This window comes from Megascapheus bottae, chromosome 30, assembly GCF_031878675.1.
Source record: "Megascapheus bottae isolate mThoBot1 chromosome 30, mThoBot2.hap1, whole genome shotgun sequence".
NCBI classification, from domain to species: Eukaryota; Metazoa; Chordata; class Mammalia; order Rodentia; family Geomyidae; genus Megascapheus; species Megascapheus bottae.
This window is the reverse complement of record NC_143538.1, coordinates 8,846,502-8,862,996: the sequence shown is the minus strand read 5'-3', so window position 1 is coordinate 8,862,996 and position 16,495 is coordinate 8,846,502. Positions and strand designations below refer to the sequence as shown.

Here is a 16,495-nt window from a genome sequence, read left to right as displayed (position 1 = left end):
GTGGAGCAGAGAGACAGGCCCTCAGCTGGACAGCTGGAGGGACCAGCAGGGGAAACAGATGCAGCATTTACCAAACACTGCAGCTGGTCCCTGACCTGGCACAAACAGAGCCCTTTGAACTCCTGGCTCTGCCTTGCCTTTGGACCAGGGGAGCTGGAGTCTTCTAGAAGACCTCAGTATATAGGTCTGCCACCAAAGCACCTCATTGTGCCTTATAGCTGCTCCCCAGGGAAAGACAGAGTAGGAGAGAACAATGGGGAGAGGCTTTTCTTCTTTGCCTGACCCACAGATCCCGCCACTGGCTTTTGCTAATGCTATTTTTGTTTTGTTTCTCAATTGCGTTTTTCTCCTCTTTCAGCACCTGTACCCATGCAACATGTCAGCCCAGGAGAACAGCACATCTACATTCGTGTCCCCTTTTTCATCTTTTGTTCTCCGCCACCTCTCCCAACCTCACCCCAACCCCCCATTTTCCTCCCCCTGTTTTCCCATAGGTATGTGTCTGTGTAGACTCTGGGCTCCAGGTGTCACAACTTGGCCCGCTCAGAGGGGCTGGCAGGTTCTGACTTCAGCTGCTCAACTTGGGGTACCACTAGGATGCAGGGATGAATTCCCTGCTTTGCATCCCATGCTCGGACTCCCCTGTGGTCAGCAGGTGGCAGCATACAGTCAACATCCATTCACGTCCCCCATTCTGGTCAGCATAGTGGGAGGGGGGGTAGGCTCCCTCTGCCTGGCTCAACCAGGAGGAGCCAGCTTGACTTCTGTGCCAACACCATGTGCAGGGTACCTGCTACCTGTTGGGGCCTGGCCACCAGCCCTGGAGAAAACATGGGGAGAATCAACCAAGGACTACTTCTAGAAGAAATGGAAGCTGGACAGCACTTGCCAGGGTTGGGGGGGGAGGGGGGGAGAAGAAGGAGGAGGAGGAAGAGGAGGAGGAGGAGGAGGAGGAGGATGGAGGAGGAGGAGGAGGGAGGATAAAGAGGAGGACCAGGGGAATGGAGAGGAGAAGGAGGGGTAGGTAGAAAGGGAGAGAAATGGAGGAGAGAGGAAGGTGGAGGGAGGGAGGAGCAGGTCTGACGAGGGTCAGGTGCTTCTTGTGGGGTGTGCACACCGCCTGCCTGGCCCCACTTGCTGAGGGGTGCAGGTTTCCCAGGCCCTGGGCCTCCTCCAGCGGGCCCTGTCTTGGTTTGTGCAAGGCTGCCATCACGTGGCCGCTGCCGGTGTGTGCACCGAAACCACCCTCCTCCCGTCCTTCCTGAGTGGAGCAAAGGTGGCAGCAGCTTCTGCCACCAGCCAGAGGGGCAGCTCAAAATACAAACCCAAGCGGGGAGAACCATCAGGGTCTCACGGACCCGCTGGGGAAGGAGCTGAACCGGGAGGGCAAAGTGTCCCTGAGATGGTTCTTTTATTGAGTGTGACTTCATCCAATTCCTAAGGCACGATGGTGGCCAAGATGTCACGCTGCTCGGTGAGGCTCTGCCCGCAGACCCCAGTACACTTCTGTGCCAAGGCCACCTTCCCAGAGCCCATGTGTCCACCATCAAGAAATATTCAGCCTTTGTTGTCTAGGTTCTGCATCTGAGAGGAAAAAAAAACCCACAGGTTTATTTCATTTACCCTGATGGCCTGTGGGTCCATCCATTCTACAAATGACATACTTTCATTCTTGTGAATGATATTCCACTGTGTGCATGCACCACACTGCATCCAGCCATTGGCTGGCGACTCCATACTTTGATATTGTGATGCTCTAACTGTAAGTGTGCAAAGGGTCTGTGTGATACTCAGACTTACAGCCCTTTGAATACATGCCAAGCCTCCTGAGTAGCTAGAATTACAAGTGTGAGCTACCAGCACCCAGCTATCAAAGTATTTTGTGCACATATATGACCATAGAATTGTGAAAGCCATGAAATTATAGGTTTTCAAAGCAGGGAGAAGCTACAAAATGATGGTTGAAATATGTAAGGAAATATCACAATGAAACCCCGCGTTCAACTGATACATGATAAGGAAAAGGAAGCAAGCATTTAGGCTGTTGTGGTGGTCACACCTGTACCCCCAGCTCCTCAGAAGGCAGGGGTAGAAAAATCACAGTTTGAGGCCAGCACAGGGAAAGAATGTAAGACCTCAATAAGCAAAACACAAAAACTGAGCTATGGCTCCAGTGATAAAGGATACTTGCTACAAGACCCTGAGTTAGATGCCTCTCGCCAAAAGAAATATTCAATAACCTCCCTGACCCCACATCACTGGGTCTGGTGCAGGAAACCAGCACCCCATGTTTCCATTTCTAACCACTGGGGCTCCAGAGGCAGGGAGGAGAGCGTGACAACACATTTGTCTTGTATTTGCTCGGTCCCAAAAGGCTGGCCTGTGGGAAATTTTGAAATTCAGATTTTCTATTCCTTCCTTAAAGATGCAGGTGTCACACATTAAGAGAGCAGAGTGCAAAGCGGCTCTCAGATCGTCCCTCAGAGCTTTCCCGCTCCCGCCCCCCCACACACACACACGCAGATTTTAAGCACAAATCGACACATCCCGCAAAGCTGCATGCTTTGTTAAGCAAGGAGAAGACAAGAAACTCTGGGGTGATGAGGCCACACTCTATCTGTGGGTCTGCCATCCTGAGAAGATTGCCCAGACAGGGTGGAGACCTCTTCAGAGCTTCCCGGAAGCGCTGCTGTTTCCAAGCAAGAAAATAAGAAGAGATGGGGGTGGGGGGACCTCAAGGCTTAGCAACCCATGGGGGACCCCTGGCCCTTACTGTGACCTCTGTTCACCAGTTCACTGCCCTATTCATGTGTTCCCCAGCTGCAACTGGGACCTGGGCTTCCAGGGTCTCAGCTGCTGGGGGAGCAGGCCCCCAGCTCTCACCCAGGCCTTTCTCTGCACTGTGACACACACCTAAGTGTCATGTCACCTCCTGCATGGCAGTACAAGCTGATAAAATGATGACCTCGAACACAGCTGTGTACAAGGGTCTCCCTACTTCCCACCCCAAATCTGTGTGTGTGTGTGTGTGTGTGTGTGTGTGTGTGTGTGTGTGTGTGTGTTTCATATTCTTGTGTGAAAATACAGAGTTCTGCCTTTTCACTGAACTTATGCAGGCAGCGCTTTGGTGGGGATCTATGGAAGTAAGAAAAAAAATGGAAGTCTATTTACAGAACCATACAAATTTGGTTTGGTTTGGTTGGGGCCGGGAGTTTGGCCTAGTGGTAGAGTGCTTGCCTTGCATGCATGAAGACCCAGGTTCCATTCCTCGGTACGACATACATAGAAAAAAGCCGGAAGTGGTGCTGAGGCTCAAGTGGTAGAGCTCTAGCCTTGAGAAAGTCCAAGGACAGTGCTCAGTCCCTGAGTTCAGGCCCAGGACTGGCAAAAAATAAATAAATAAATAACAAATTTGGTTTGGCACATTTTAATTCGACGCATTTAGAAACTCCAGCACACTTTAGTTCAACAGATAGGGTTTGGGGGTTTTGTCAGGTGGTGGTGGTTGTTGTTTCGTGTGAGAACTTGGTTCATGAACTCAAAGCCTGAGTCTTTTCACTCATGGCTGGCACTTGACCACTTTAGCCACTGCTCAACTTCCAGCTTTTTGCTGGTTGACTGGAAATAAGACTCTCACTGAGTTTCCTGCCCAGGCTGATTCCAAACTGCAATTCTCAGATCTCAGCCCCCTGAGTAGCATCATGGAGTCATGTATCACCCAGTGGTGAAGGTCATGGGCTTATTAGTTTATCAATAAGATCAGGGAGTCTGTGAAGCTCATTCACAACGGTATCTCTAATGCCCTCAACATCTGGCATATGCAGACACTGCATGAACAGTTATCGAATGAATTCATGAAGAATTCAAGGAAGGAAACCATCAAAGGAAAGCAAGAAAACAAAGTCAGCAAGCGAGGAAGGAAGGTGATATCCAATTATCAGTTCACCATTTCCCTCACATTTTTGCATCATGTGAGCGAAAGCAGCCACTGTCATGTTGTTTATCTGCATTTCATTGCGAAGCAATTAAAGCTCAACACAATTTTTAAATGAATACGCTGTTTCGCAAGCAGCCACACAGGCAAGTTGGTAAACACCAACTGCTCTCCAGGACCGCACTACATGACACTTGTCACAAGAGGGCACCACACACCCTGACAAAGCACAGGACCAGCACACCTTCCTTTCCTGCCTGGTTTGGGCCACAAAGATGCCTCTCAGCCTTCCTTGCTGGCATTGGGCTCAGCAATCCAACCTGAAACTAAGCCACATCTCCAGTTTACCACTGTTACAGAAGGGAACCAGCTCCATCTCAAATCTTCCACAACCCCTCCCACTAAGAAAATGATAGATAGATAGATAGATAGATAGATAGATAGATAGATAGATAGACAGACAGACAGACAGATAGATAGATAGATATGGATAGATAGAGACATATATATGAGAGAAAAGGGACTTCCCTGCAGATAACAGTTTGGTCTATGAAAAAACCAGCTGGGAAAAGAAAGCAAAATGGTTAACCTATAAAAGAAGAATAAATTTCCAGAGCACTGTGCAATGGTTCCCTGCCTCCTGCAATATTTTTGTAAAAGGACATTTCACTGGGGACATATTCAGTTTCATTCCCGCCAGGAAACTAAAGGCATATGCGGGCTCTCCAAGAAATCACATCAGATGGAGTTGTGATCCTATCGCTCAAGTTTCAAAGGCTTTGTCATGTGTAACTGAGTAAAAGGGAAAAAGGAAAAAAAATGGTTCTACTGACCTCTTGTCTAAATGCCATAAAATATTCTCAGGGTCATTATAAAGCCACAGATGTGAGCAACTGTTAGAGTGCTAATTTGAAAAGACTTCTTAAACAAAACTGCTTCAAAAAATAAAATTTTAAGCATTTGCAAGGAGCCTGCGGGAACTTCCCTATGAAACGTAATAAAATGCTTGTGGCTTATTTTGAACAAGAAGCACGCAACTCCTCTGGGCTCCTCGCTAAAGCTTCCATTTGTATCATGCATGAAATTACAGAAGAACCGCTAAAATAACTACCAGAAATAAAGGGGCAAGAAGAATTCGGAAGAGAAGTCAAGGAAGCTTCTGGCTAGTTAATGATAAAAATCAAAGTGTCCTAAGGAGATGTCCACAGGAGAGAAGCTTCTAGAATGTAAGTTGTTTGCAGAGCTGCGGGGAAATTTGAGTCTGTTTAATATTTACTGATTTCCATGAAGAGAGAAGTGGATTCAGATTCGGCCCTGGGAAAATTCCAAGCTTCTGTGCTAATCTGCGTGTTTACATGTGCAGCCCCTCTCACCAACTTGGACAAACAAACAAAACCCCTGAGATGTTAACCCTACCTGCAGACCTGGCTGCAAGCGGAAGCTGGCTGACCTGGAGGGACAGGCAGTGCAGGTGACACTGGGAACCAGCCATGGCATTTACAAGCAGAGAAAAGAACCCGTGCTGAGAATCAGTTTTGCAAAAGTGGCCATGTTAGTAATCTAATTAGAGCTCGATTCGTAAGATGACCCATCTTCCTTCGGGGCTTCTGGAACGTTCTCTGAGAGGCTGTTTGAAAGGGGGAGTTGGGGAATCTCAGAGTGAATTGAAGTGACAGGTTTGGCACCCAACTCTCCAGCCCAGTTTCCTCAAACCAGACCACACCAACTCCCAGCTCTTGAAATAAACCTCACTGGAATTCTCCAGAAGGAAACCATCAGGCCAATTAATGTGGACTCCACATTCCAGCATGCAAGTCCTTCTCTTTCTGCCTTTCTAGCCGGAGGAGCTGCAAGCCTCCGTGCCCTTATTTGTAAAGCTCATGCAGAAATACAAGGCTGGGGGCCGGGAGTTTGGCCTAGTGGTAAAGTGCTTGCCTAGCATGCACGAAGACCTGGGTTCCATTCCTAGGTACCACATACATAGGGAAAAAAAAAGCCAGAAGTGGTGCTGAGGCTCAAGTGGTAGAGCTGAAGCCTTGAGAAAGTCCAAGGACTGGTAAAAAAAAAGCCCAGGACTGGCAAAAAAAAAATACAAGGCCGGTCAAAGATGGGCCTTCACGCAGGCGACAGTGTAAGTCCCCTAACCATCTCTTTCCCCAGCTCCTGGTCACCTCCTTCGTATCTGTAAAGATCCCTAAAGATTCCTCCCTTATTTAAAAAAAATGCATGAGAAAGGGAATCAATGTTTGTGAAGTAATGCACCTTCTATCTGGTGAATAGATTCTATGAATTACAGTAAAAAAAAGCCACATAAACCAACCCTAGACTTAATATCATCAGTAAATTCAAAGGCGCTTGAATGTCACCGCTTGCAAACTATCAAGGAGTCCTCTGAATTTTCAACCTGGCCAAGACAAGGTTTGCTATGTGCTTGCTTTAGGTGGAACAAACTGGCCTTGGGAATGGTTTTCGTGGCCTGCCATAAATCCAAGAGATGACGGGAAGGTGTGTCCCCTTCAGGAAGGAAACCACTCAAAGGACAAAGGCCACCAGGCATGTTCCAATGCCCCCTTTTACCCTCCCAACAGACTGATCCCACCCGGGACCTCATCCAGACCAGCTATGGATGTGACCAGTAACAGGACCAGAGTATCCTGTTTGGGGGGACCACTCACAGTCAGGAAGCTCCGCCTCCCGAAGCTGAACCCTGAGCCAGATGTTGACTCTGTGGCCCCCGGGCCCTGGAGATTCCACTTCCCACAGCCGTCCTCGCTCCTCTGGACAGGCCAACAGGAACCGCCTGCAGACTGGGAGGGGAAGGCAAGCCCGGGATTTGAGGACCAACCTGCAGGTGTTCGACCACTTGAGCCATGCCTCCGCCCTTTCTGTTTTAGTTATTTCCCCAACAGCATCTCCAAATTGTGCCCCAGCTGGCCTGCCTGGATTGTGAGCCTTCTACTTATGCTCCCATGTGGCCAGAATGACAGGTGCAGGCCTGCCAGCTGTGCTTTTTATCGGTTGAGAAGGGAGCCTCTTCAGAGTTATAGGGGACCCCTGGGAAAGAAGCAGCCAAGGTCTTGTCTACTCAGAATGGCTCCCAGGACCCCTCTCCCCTCCACCCTGGACAAAGCTGGAATTCCTTCCTATCTGTTCCTCCTCAAAACCCCCCGAAGTCTCACACACAGTACGAGGTGGGGTTACCTTGGGACATGGCAGGAGAGATAGGGCAACTGAGCCCCAAAGCCTCTTCTTCTTGGAAAGTGTCACAGAAGTCCCTCAGCAGGGATGTCCCCAGGCCTTGGTGACGGTGCTTTCTCCTGATGAAAGCAGTATCAAAGACAGGTAGCACGTACCCCATGCCTGTGCTATCAGCACACAAGCTGCCTGCAGGGGGAGAGCAAAGCATCTGTGTTATCCCCAACCCACACTGGAAACTGACCACTGGAACCCAGTGTGAACTCTGTCCCCTTATTGGGAAAAACATATTAATAATGCAAGCAAAAAAAAGAAAGGGGGAGTTGGCTTTGTAGCTTAAGTGGTAGAGTGTGTGCTTGGCAGATCTAAGACCCTGAGTTCAAGTCCTAGTACTGCAGATTGGAAAAGGAAATATAACAAATAAGAGAAATAGTGTTTGTTCTGCATTTTCTGCTCATCCCAGCCCGTCGTTGTTTAATGTCATCTTGTTGTCATGGTGGCTGGACTTTCCCTCGGCTGATGTAATGTCTGTGAATCTTGGCTCTCCTGTGCTGGCTGGCCCACCTGTCAGCTATTAGCAGTGGCGTTTTGTCTGGCAGTGAATTGGTAACAAAAAAAGAAAAGAAATCTAAAGACATTGTGCTTAAAGAATCTTTGCACTCCCAGGACTTCACTGTTCCAGAAGATTCCTTACACAAAACGCTCCTTCTAAAGACATTCAGCATCCCCTGAATCATGCAGCGTTGAGAGGCCGCCCGTCCCTCACCTTTCATTTTGGTTGAGTAGAATCCAATGGCCGCTCCATCTCTCCACAGAATTTTAGCCTGTTCTCTGGCAGAGTGTGGTAGAAAAAACATGTCGTCCTCTTTCACATTTCTCTCCAGTCTTCCAAAAACAATGACATTTAGAATGAAAAGCACAATCCTTTCCCCAAAGGATTGGACCTTGAAAGAAAAATAGAAGCAAGAAGGGAAAAAAAAAAGAAAGAGAGAGAGAAAGAAAAGAGAAGACAGAAGTGGTCAATCTCGTGTCTAGAGTCAGCCTGCGCTCCTGGGGTCCAGTGCACATCCCAGAGCCTAAGTGTGAATCACAGTGTCAGGACAACATGACCTTTGGGGAAAGGAACAGTGTCAGGTACCCAGCCTCTGGGCCACACAGGTGAAATGGAAGTCAGCAGAGCAGAGTCAACCATGGGCTAATGTAACAGGAAGTTGCCTTCAGGGACAGCCAGGGGCAAATCATTCCAGCACATTCCCTGAATGTGTTGCAAAATAAATTCCATCTGCCATTTTTAACACCAGCAAGGCCCTGGCCCTCAAAGAAGAAATTGTCCAGATGAACTGCCATGTTGAAAAAACAAGGTTCGATAGCTTCTGGCAGATTTCAAATACCCTCTGAAATCCCAAGCCCAGAGATGTACTGGGGTTCAAGGCCCTGCCTGTTCTGAGCTGCAAAACAGAGCTCTCTTGATGACAGCAAAGGCATAGCAAGGAGAGTCCCCATCCCGTGGTCAAAGCCAGGCCCACTGAGCTGGACACTTTTGCAGTCACAAGGGAAAAGGGCATCCTGCTTTTGTCTGTCACAATCTTTTCCCAGCCCATGGGGGCCAAGGTATGGCTGAAGTCAGAGCCTGCTCCTCCCTGGACTCTCAGAGCACACACAGGACTGGTTTGTGAGGCCTGGAAGAGAAGACCCAGACACCACGGCAAGCCCTACAAGATGGCACCAGAGTTGGAAGTCACCAGCTCTTTTTACAGTGATCACATGGTCCTACCTCACTGCTGAGTGACAGCTTGCAGTGGTGGGTGTACACACACACACACACACACACACACACACACACACAACCACCAGATAGACTCTCCCATTACCTGAGCTAGAACTGCCATTCCCATACTGATGATTGTCTCTCATCACCCACCAGGGAGGGCCTGGTACCCACATGAAGAAATCCCAGTTCAGAGAGGGCACATAATCACATTTATTGACCTTCCTGCCTTGACAAAGCTAGACATGGCTCTTTGAAGAGCCAGCTGCATGCTCCAGCCAGAGCGCCCAATCCCCACCCGGCAAGCAGAGGTCGGCTCTCTTCTCCTGAGATGGAGAGCAGGAGACTCCTGTACAAAGAGGAATGCCTGGCTTTATATGGAATCACCTGACCATTCACTCATCGTCACCACCATCATCATTGGTAGCTGTCAGGTCTCAGCTTGGGTTTCCTGGCAGGTCTCCAGCCACCCACAACTCTAACCCCCAGATTCCTCTGCAGGTCAGGAGAATGGACCAGTCAGGTGTCCTGTCAAACTCCTGTCTGTTTTCCAAATCCTCCAGCCATAAACATAAAGCTGTTTGCAGCAGCTAGCAAATGGTATGCAAGTGTTCCCTGCCAATAAATTAATCGGCCCAAGTATAAAAGTCAGTACCTTCTCCCACCAGTAAATCTTAGAGCAGGAAAGGACCTGTGAACAGTAAGCCAGCTCAGCTCTGAGAGGCCCTCACATTTGGTGTCTCAGACAGAGGCAGTCAAATGTTGATCAGACGCTCAGAAGAATTGGCTGCTCCCAAAAGCCAATTGGTATGATGTGGGATGTTATATTTTTCAACTTCTACAACCCAGTTTCAGAGGAAAGCCAAAAGAAAAAAAAAAGGGAAGAAGAAGATTGCATCTGGTAGAAAGGAAATAACCAATCTAAAGCTGGCAGGAGAGAAAAAGTAAATGTACTTAATTTGTTTAAATTCACTACAGAAGTGAGGGAGAATTAAAAAGATATGTGACATATGATTTTTTGACTTAAACATTTCCAAAAACATAAAACTAAAATCTAGTCTAATCCTTCCAAAGGATTGCTAATTATATTAACAGCGAGAACATGAAGAAAGTTGTTGTTGTTTTTTCCTGGTAGTTGGTGAACAAAAACTGGACAGAAAGCAACATGTAATTAAAAAGAGGAGAGGGGAGGAGGGAAAAGGAAGAGGAGAAGGAGGAGGTGAAGAAGGAAAGGAAGAGGAGGAGGAAGAGGACAAAAGGAGGAAGAGGGGTAGGAAGAAGAGGAAGAGGGAGAAGAAGAGGAAGAAGAGGAAGAAGAAGAAGAAGGAGGAGGAGGAGGAGGAGGAGAAAAAGAAGAAGAAGAAGAAGAAGAAGAAGAAGAAGAAGAAGAAGAAGAAGAAGAAGAAGAAGAAGAAGAAGAAGAAGAAGAGGAGGAGGAGGAGGAGGAGGAGGAGGAGGAGGAGGAGGAAGAGGAAGAGGAAGAGGAAGAGGAAGAGGAAGAAGAAGAAGAAGAAGAAGAAGAAGAAGAAGAAGAAGAAGAAGAGGAAGAGGAAGAAGAAGGAGAAGAAGAAGAAGAAGAAGGGAGGAGGAGAAGGAGGAAGAGGAGAGGGGAAGAGGAGGAGGAGAAGGAGGAGGAGAAAGGGGAGGAGGAAGAGAAGGAGAAAAAAAGAAGAGGAAGTAGGGAAAAGAGAGGGGCCTCCAAGGCCCCTCGAAAGGAGAAATGGTGATCTTTCCATTGGGTGGGCAGAGGTCTGGGCCAGCGGCCCCCCTGGGGGATGGCTACACTGGAGAAAAGACGCTTGTACATTATTCATACCAGAGTGACCACAGGGCCTGAACATTTGGTTAGCAAATGCTTGTCTGAAAATCCAGTCACCCACCGTGTTGAAAAGGAACTATACAACTCATGGGTGGGGATCGGAGGAAGAAAGCGGGAGAGAGCAAAGGAGTGACCCTGTCCAGAAAGAAATGAACTCATTACCTGACCTACACAGCTTTCTGTACATCACCTTTATTGTTTTGAGGTGGGTTATTTTGCCCATCCTTGGGGCTTGAACTCAGGGCCTGGGCACTGTCCTTGGGCTTTCGAAAAGCTAGAGCTCTACCACTTAAGCCACAGCACCACTTCCAGCTTTTTTTCTTTGTATCTGGTACTGAGGAATCGAACCCAGGGCTTCGTGAATGTTAGGCAAGCACTCTACCACTAGGCCACACTCCCAGTCCTGTACATTGCCTTTATGATAATGATTTTTTAAAAAATCCAGTCACATCACCTTCAGGAGACCTTCCCTGGTAGAATCAGAAGTTCTTAGAATGTCCTTCAATGGACCACCAGGATTCCTTTAAGTAAACAGCCACCACTGGAAGAGAAAACCAACGGGAAATCATGACATCACACTGCAAACTGACCTCCTAGGGCATCATGGGAGCTACCAAGATGGACTGGAAAGGCTTTGTGTGGTAAAGCAGCCTAGGGGTGTGTGTACATACGTACATACGTATATATAGTGCAGTGTGTGTATATATACTGTGTAGGGGTGTGTGTGTGTGTGTGTGTGTGTGTGTGTGCACATTTTGTTCTTGCTGTCAAATCTGAGCAGGACATGGGTGGATCCATGTCCTGTGTTCTGACAGCAGAAGGACCAGGAGAACCAGAGAATGACAAGGAGATAAGTACCTCCGAGGGGGCAGCCAAGGAGAGACTGGCCAGTAGGCAGATGGACACACCCGCAGAGCCAGGGGGATTTCTTCCTCCCTGTTTATAAAAGCCAAGGCAGGCAGAGCAAGCTCCCTTCATACCCATCTTACCCCCGCTAAGCTAACTACAAATGGTTCATGGCTGCCCCAGGGCCTGAGATGTCCTCATCAAAGCTAAAAGTCCCTCAAGCCCCTTCTCTCATCCTTTTCTCCCTCTTTATCACTCCCCTGGAGTGCAGGCCACCACTGCCCTGTTACAAATCCAAGAAATATGTGGTTCTACATACAAAACAAAAAGCACAGTTAAACCAAACTGACAGGACATCTTCCCCAAAGCAAAATAAAACACATGCAGGGGGGGTAGAGGGGAGAGTCGGGTGGGGGAGGCGGTCACTGAGAAGTTCTGGCAAAGCACAGAACATAAACACATTCCAAGACACTGCCTGGACTTTTATACAACATGGACTGCGCTGGTCAATAACTTAAAGGGAGGGGCCAAAATACCCTGGTTGACATAGTAACTGTCACATTGCATTATGGGGACAAACCGTTTCCTTAAAGAAAAACACTTCCCCCTAGATGCCCATCAACTCGAGGGCCTTTCTGTGACAGAGAAGGAAGCATCTGGTCCCACAGCACATTTTCACCAGCCGCCCTGGGTTTTCTCATGACTTTCTTGCCTTAAGCAACTTGGATTTTTTGTTTCCCAATCTATATTTTCTTTTTTTTCCCCTCTTAACTCTAGGAAAATGGAACGAAGATAAAGAGGATGCCTCTTTAGCTAAAACTATAAGCTGTTGGGGGGTGGGGGTGAGGGCAAAAAAAAATCATCCACAGTAAAGCCAAGTCCCTGTAAAGGGGTGTATTCAAAAATTGCTAAGCAGGTACAAAAATCAAGGAGAGCTGTCACCCAGAGTCCCTTAGGTGGGGCCATCTACCACCAAGCTGGGGTAGATATGCAATGCACTGCATTTCTGGTGAACTGTCCCACAGGGAGGCATTTCCGGGTCAAAGGCTGAGGTTTACCTTTGCAATGTCAGAGTTTTCATGGGCCTGAAATCACAAACTGCCATTCCTTTAGAGTCATGGGGGCCAGCACAGTGTCTGTGAATCAAGGGGGCCCAGAAATGGACAGAGGACCCCCCCCCCCAACACACACACAGACTCTGTGGGTCTCAGACTTCAAAGCCTGAGAATTCCATTTCTTCTCCACGTGTTGAAACTAGGGCTCCTCTGGTGGGCAAGCCTCTCTGTGCAACACCGCCATCGGCTTGTGAACCCCAAAGTATACAGGCTCAGCCAGCTAGACAGAGCTGGGGTGAACCCTACCCCATGCCTGTCCATCCTGCCCACTTCCTTCAAGGCCATGACAGGGTCCAGATACTGCTCTGGAGAGTGCTTTTCTAGTGCTCAGGATCCACAGCAACCCTGCCTCCAGAGTCCCTGCTGGGCCATCCCCAAAGTCTGGGAAGTGAGGTGAGTGAGGGACACCCCAAAAGAGAGCCTCCTGGTTCTGAGTTCTCCTTGGACCTGCAGTTCTAGCTCTTCTGAATCCACCACCTGCCCCCAGACACAGCCCTGAGAGTGTCGCAATGTCGCGGGGCTCCCCGCAGCCCCTCAGCAGGCAGGCTCCAGGACCGCTCTGGTTCCATCCAAATGTTTAACTTGGCGCTTGCTCTTGCTGCAGGCTATAATGAACATGTTTTTCCAGGAAAAAGAAAATCTTTATTAAAAAAAAAAAAGCCTACTTGTTTTTTCTCAGGATGCACAAGGCGTGCAACCAGCAAACACTGTAAATAAATTAGCAACGATTTGAAGGGTAACGGTTCTAAGCCTGGTCACAAAATGTCCTGCGAGCTGGCTAGAAAGACAGACGTTCTAAACAGAGGAGTCAACACGCAGCCCTGCAGCTCACAAGAATCTCCATCCCTCTGCTATTCAGCTCTCCTGCTTGCTGTTTTCATTGCCTGGGCAATGCTGGACACCAACAGAGTTCAGAAGTTCTGAGTGGCATGCCTTTTTCCCCTTCAGATAGTTTACCCCCTATTCACCATTGGCCACCAGGAATGACGGAGGTTATGAGCCAGGACCTGGCCCTCGAGCGAGCCAGATTCCCCCAAATTACCAAGCACAGGCCAAGCCAAAGCCTTCCTCCTCCTCGCCTCCCATGCACCCGTGTCCTCTCTTCCTCACCGTTTCTGTCTGCCGAGCCACCCACAGCATCCCTGCAGATGAATGGTGTGTGGGGAGGGAGGGAAGTCCTGTTACTTGCTGACCCACAGCCTCGAACCCTGCCGAATGGAGGATCGTGAGGGGTCAGGAGCAAGGCGCCAGGGCAGCTCTAGGTCCTGAGAAAGTGGGTTATCAATATCCTTCCAGACTTCAGATCGCCCATTCCCACCCACCTGCAGCCATCTTGCCAAGAACCATGGATGGACTCCCCTACTTGTTCCTCATTCGGGGAAATTCCCAGAGTACTGTGGTCCCATGGCACTCACAGGTGACTCAACTACACATTGCCAACTCCCTTCCACCCTGAGGGCATGCCTCACTCTGCTCGCTGGGTTTTCAGGAAAGAAAACAATGTATCTAACAAATATTGTCAGAAAGAGAGCAGGGGAGACAGGGAGGCAGAGAGAGAGAGAGAGAGAGAGAGAGAGAGAGAGAGAGAGAGAGAGAGAGAGAGAGAGAGAGAGAGAGGAGAGGGAGAGGGAGGAGGGAGAGGGAGAGGGGAGGAGAGGGAGAGGGAGAGGGAGAGGGAGAGGGAGAGGGAGAGGGAGAGGGAGAGGAGAGCAGGAGAGAGAGACAGAGAGGGAGAAGAGAGAGAGGGAGAGGGAGAGGGAGAGGGAGAGAGAGGGAGAGAAAAAGAGAGTGAGAGAGAGAGAGAGAGAGAGAGAGAAGGGAAGGAAGGAGAAGGAAGGAAGGAAGGAAGGAAGGAAGGAAGGAAGGAAGGAAGGAAGGAAGGAAGGAAGGAAATCTGAAAAATCACCAAATGTTTTGACCAGAAAAACAGAAGGGCTGGGATAGGAAAAGGAAATATTAGTCTAATCAGGGACTTACAGAGAAGGCTGGCATCAGAAAGGACCCTGTGTTACAAAGGCCATGGTAGAAAAGGGAGGGAGAAGTGCATGACAGAGACAAGGCCAAATCCCCAGACCCAACAGATAATTGGTCCCCCAGCTGCGGAGGTCCCTGGATGTAGGATTTAGTGAGATGAGGTGGTAGGGGCCAGAACAGTGAGTAAAGTTCAGGCAGGTTATAAATGTGACCAACTAACACAACAAACCAGGAGGAGCTGAACAGTGAGGCTGCCAGACACAGAAAGACCCCCAAGAAAGAAAGGCCAGCTCTCATATGCCCAGTGTGCCCTTTTCACTGGTGTAGACGCAGGGGTCTTGGATTCTGAACCTGAAGTTGAAGCCTAAACTTCCTGAGACATACCATACCAGGGAATAGGCCAAGAAGATCAGCTACGAATGAACGGACAAGGGGAAAAAGGGTGGCCTCAGGCTAGTGCATAGCCCGTTACCTTAAGAAGGTCTCAGTCGAGCTGGTAAAGAAAGGTTTCCAAGGTCATCTCAAGAAGAACTGGATTTAAAATTAATAGGACATTGGTGGCTCACACCTGTCACCCTAGCTACTCAGCAGGCTGAGATATGAGGATCGCTGTGCCAGAGCCAACCAGGACAGAGTAATCGAGAAGAGGCTCTCATCTCCAATTAACTAGCAAAAAGCCAAAGGGGAAGGGTGACTCACGTGGGTCTAGTGCAGTTGTGAGCAAAATAAGCTAAGAGGAGAGTTCAAGGTGCTGAGTTCAATTTAAGCGCGCTGCGCACGTGCGCGCGCGCACACACACACACACACACACACACACACACCACATTACATCAATAACTACCAACCTGTCTTTGTACTCTGTGGATGAACCAAAACTAGTATTTTCTGCTGGGGTTCATCCCGGTACAGAGCGCAGAAGCACATGGAGGAGGTTTCGAGTTGGACCCTGCAGAAAACACACAACAAACCCACCATGTGGTTCTTTCATCTCCACCGAGGGCACACGGGAACTGGCTGAGCAATGAATTACTATAGTTACTCACTGAAAGAATGCAAGCAGGACCCAAGTGGAACCCTTCCTCTGGTCTGAGTTCAGCACAGGAGAAATTGGCAAACGCCCTTCTCCCATCTTGCCAGCCCATTGTACCCACTTTACCTGTCCACCTATCTAAGCCTTGCTTAACCAGCACCTCCTTTGCTGCTAAATGCCCTGGGACTCTCCTCACCCTTCTTCAGCCTCTAAAACTCAGAGCCTCAACACTCTTTCCAGTCGGCTTCCATGCTCCTGCCTGGGCCCCTGGTGGTAGCATGGGCCCCCCATCTCTGCCTGCAAAGAGGTCAGGAAAATGCACACCTTGTATGCACACCTCCACCCTCAGCCTTGCCCCCTCACAGCCCCTCAGACAGAGAGGCTCGATTTGGGGTGCCTGTGTGTTTGCCAGGGGCTCCCCACACTGGGGTTGTCCCCTCCTGATCAAGGACCTATAGCCCCAGGCCTCTTCTCCTGTGGAGCCATCAAGGCCAGTTTCCCAGCCACCCAGGCAAAAGATGAACAGATTCCATTAGCAAGTCTCATTTGGACACCCAAGGAGAGTTTAGGAGAACGAGAGAGGAAGGTGTGGCCAACTTTACTGGAAGCCTTCAACTTCCAGGGAACTGTTTCTCAGCAAGTCCTGGGGCCCATAAACATCTCAGTACCTCCCCCGTGTGGGGAGCCACTTTTGTTAAGAATTCTGGAGCTGAGGGTCTTCCACCAATTCTGAGGGTATATCAAGAATAGTTCACCAAGAAGAGGGACTCTTACCAAGTCATAAAACACCATAGTTACAAATCAACCAGGAATA

At 49.0% G+C, this 16,495-nt stretch overlaps 1 protein-coding gene across 1 annotated transcript; it reads right to left on the bottom strand.

Moving 5' to 3' along the window:
- Nucleotides 1–1,414: 1,414 nt before the first annotated feature.
- On the bottom strand, nt 1,415–8,073 carry LOC150044398 (protein FAM169B-like). The gene is made up of 4 exons (XM_090321566.1): nt 7,896–8,073; nt 7,136–7,318; nt 6,610–6,741; nt 1,415–1,584 (listed from the first exon to the last, which is right to left on the bottom strand). Exons 1-4 carry the CDS (start codon nt 7,984–7,986, stop codon nt 1,547–1,549), a joined length of 444 nt encoding a protein of 147 aa, XP_090177692.1. The 5' UTR covers nt 7,987–8,073; the 3' UTR covers nt 1,415–1,546.
- Nucleotides 8,074–16,495: the final 8,422 nt, after the last annotated feature.

Bases quoted from the DNA above. Each gene is read 5' to 3' on its own strand.
- LOC150044398 (XM_090321566.1), bottom strand. From the start codon at position 7,986: ATGTTTTTTCTACCACACTCTGCCAGAGAACAGGCTAAAATTCTGTGG. The intron at 7,319-7,895 runs GTGAGGGACGGG...CTCCCCCTGCAG, and splicing joins CTACTCAACCAAAATGAAAG to GCAGCTTGTGTGCTGATAGC. The intron at 1,585-6,609 runs GTGAGTGGTCCC...TTTTCCTCTCAG, and splicing joins GGAGGCGGAGCTTCCTGACT to ATGCAGAACCTAGACAACAA.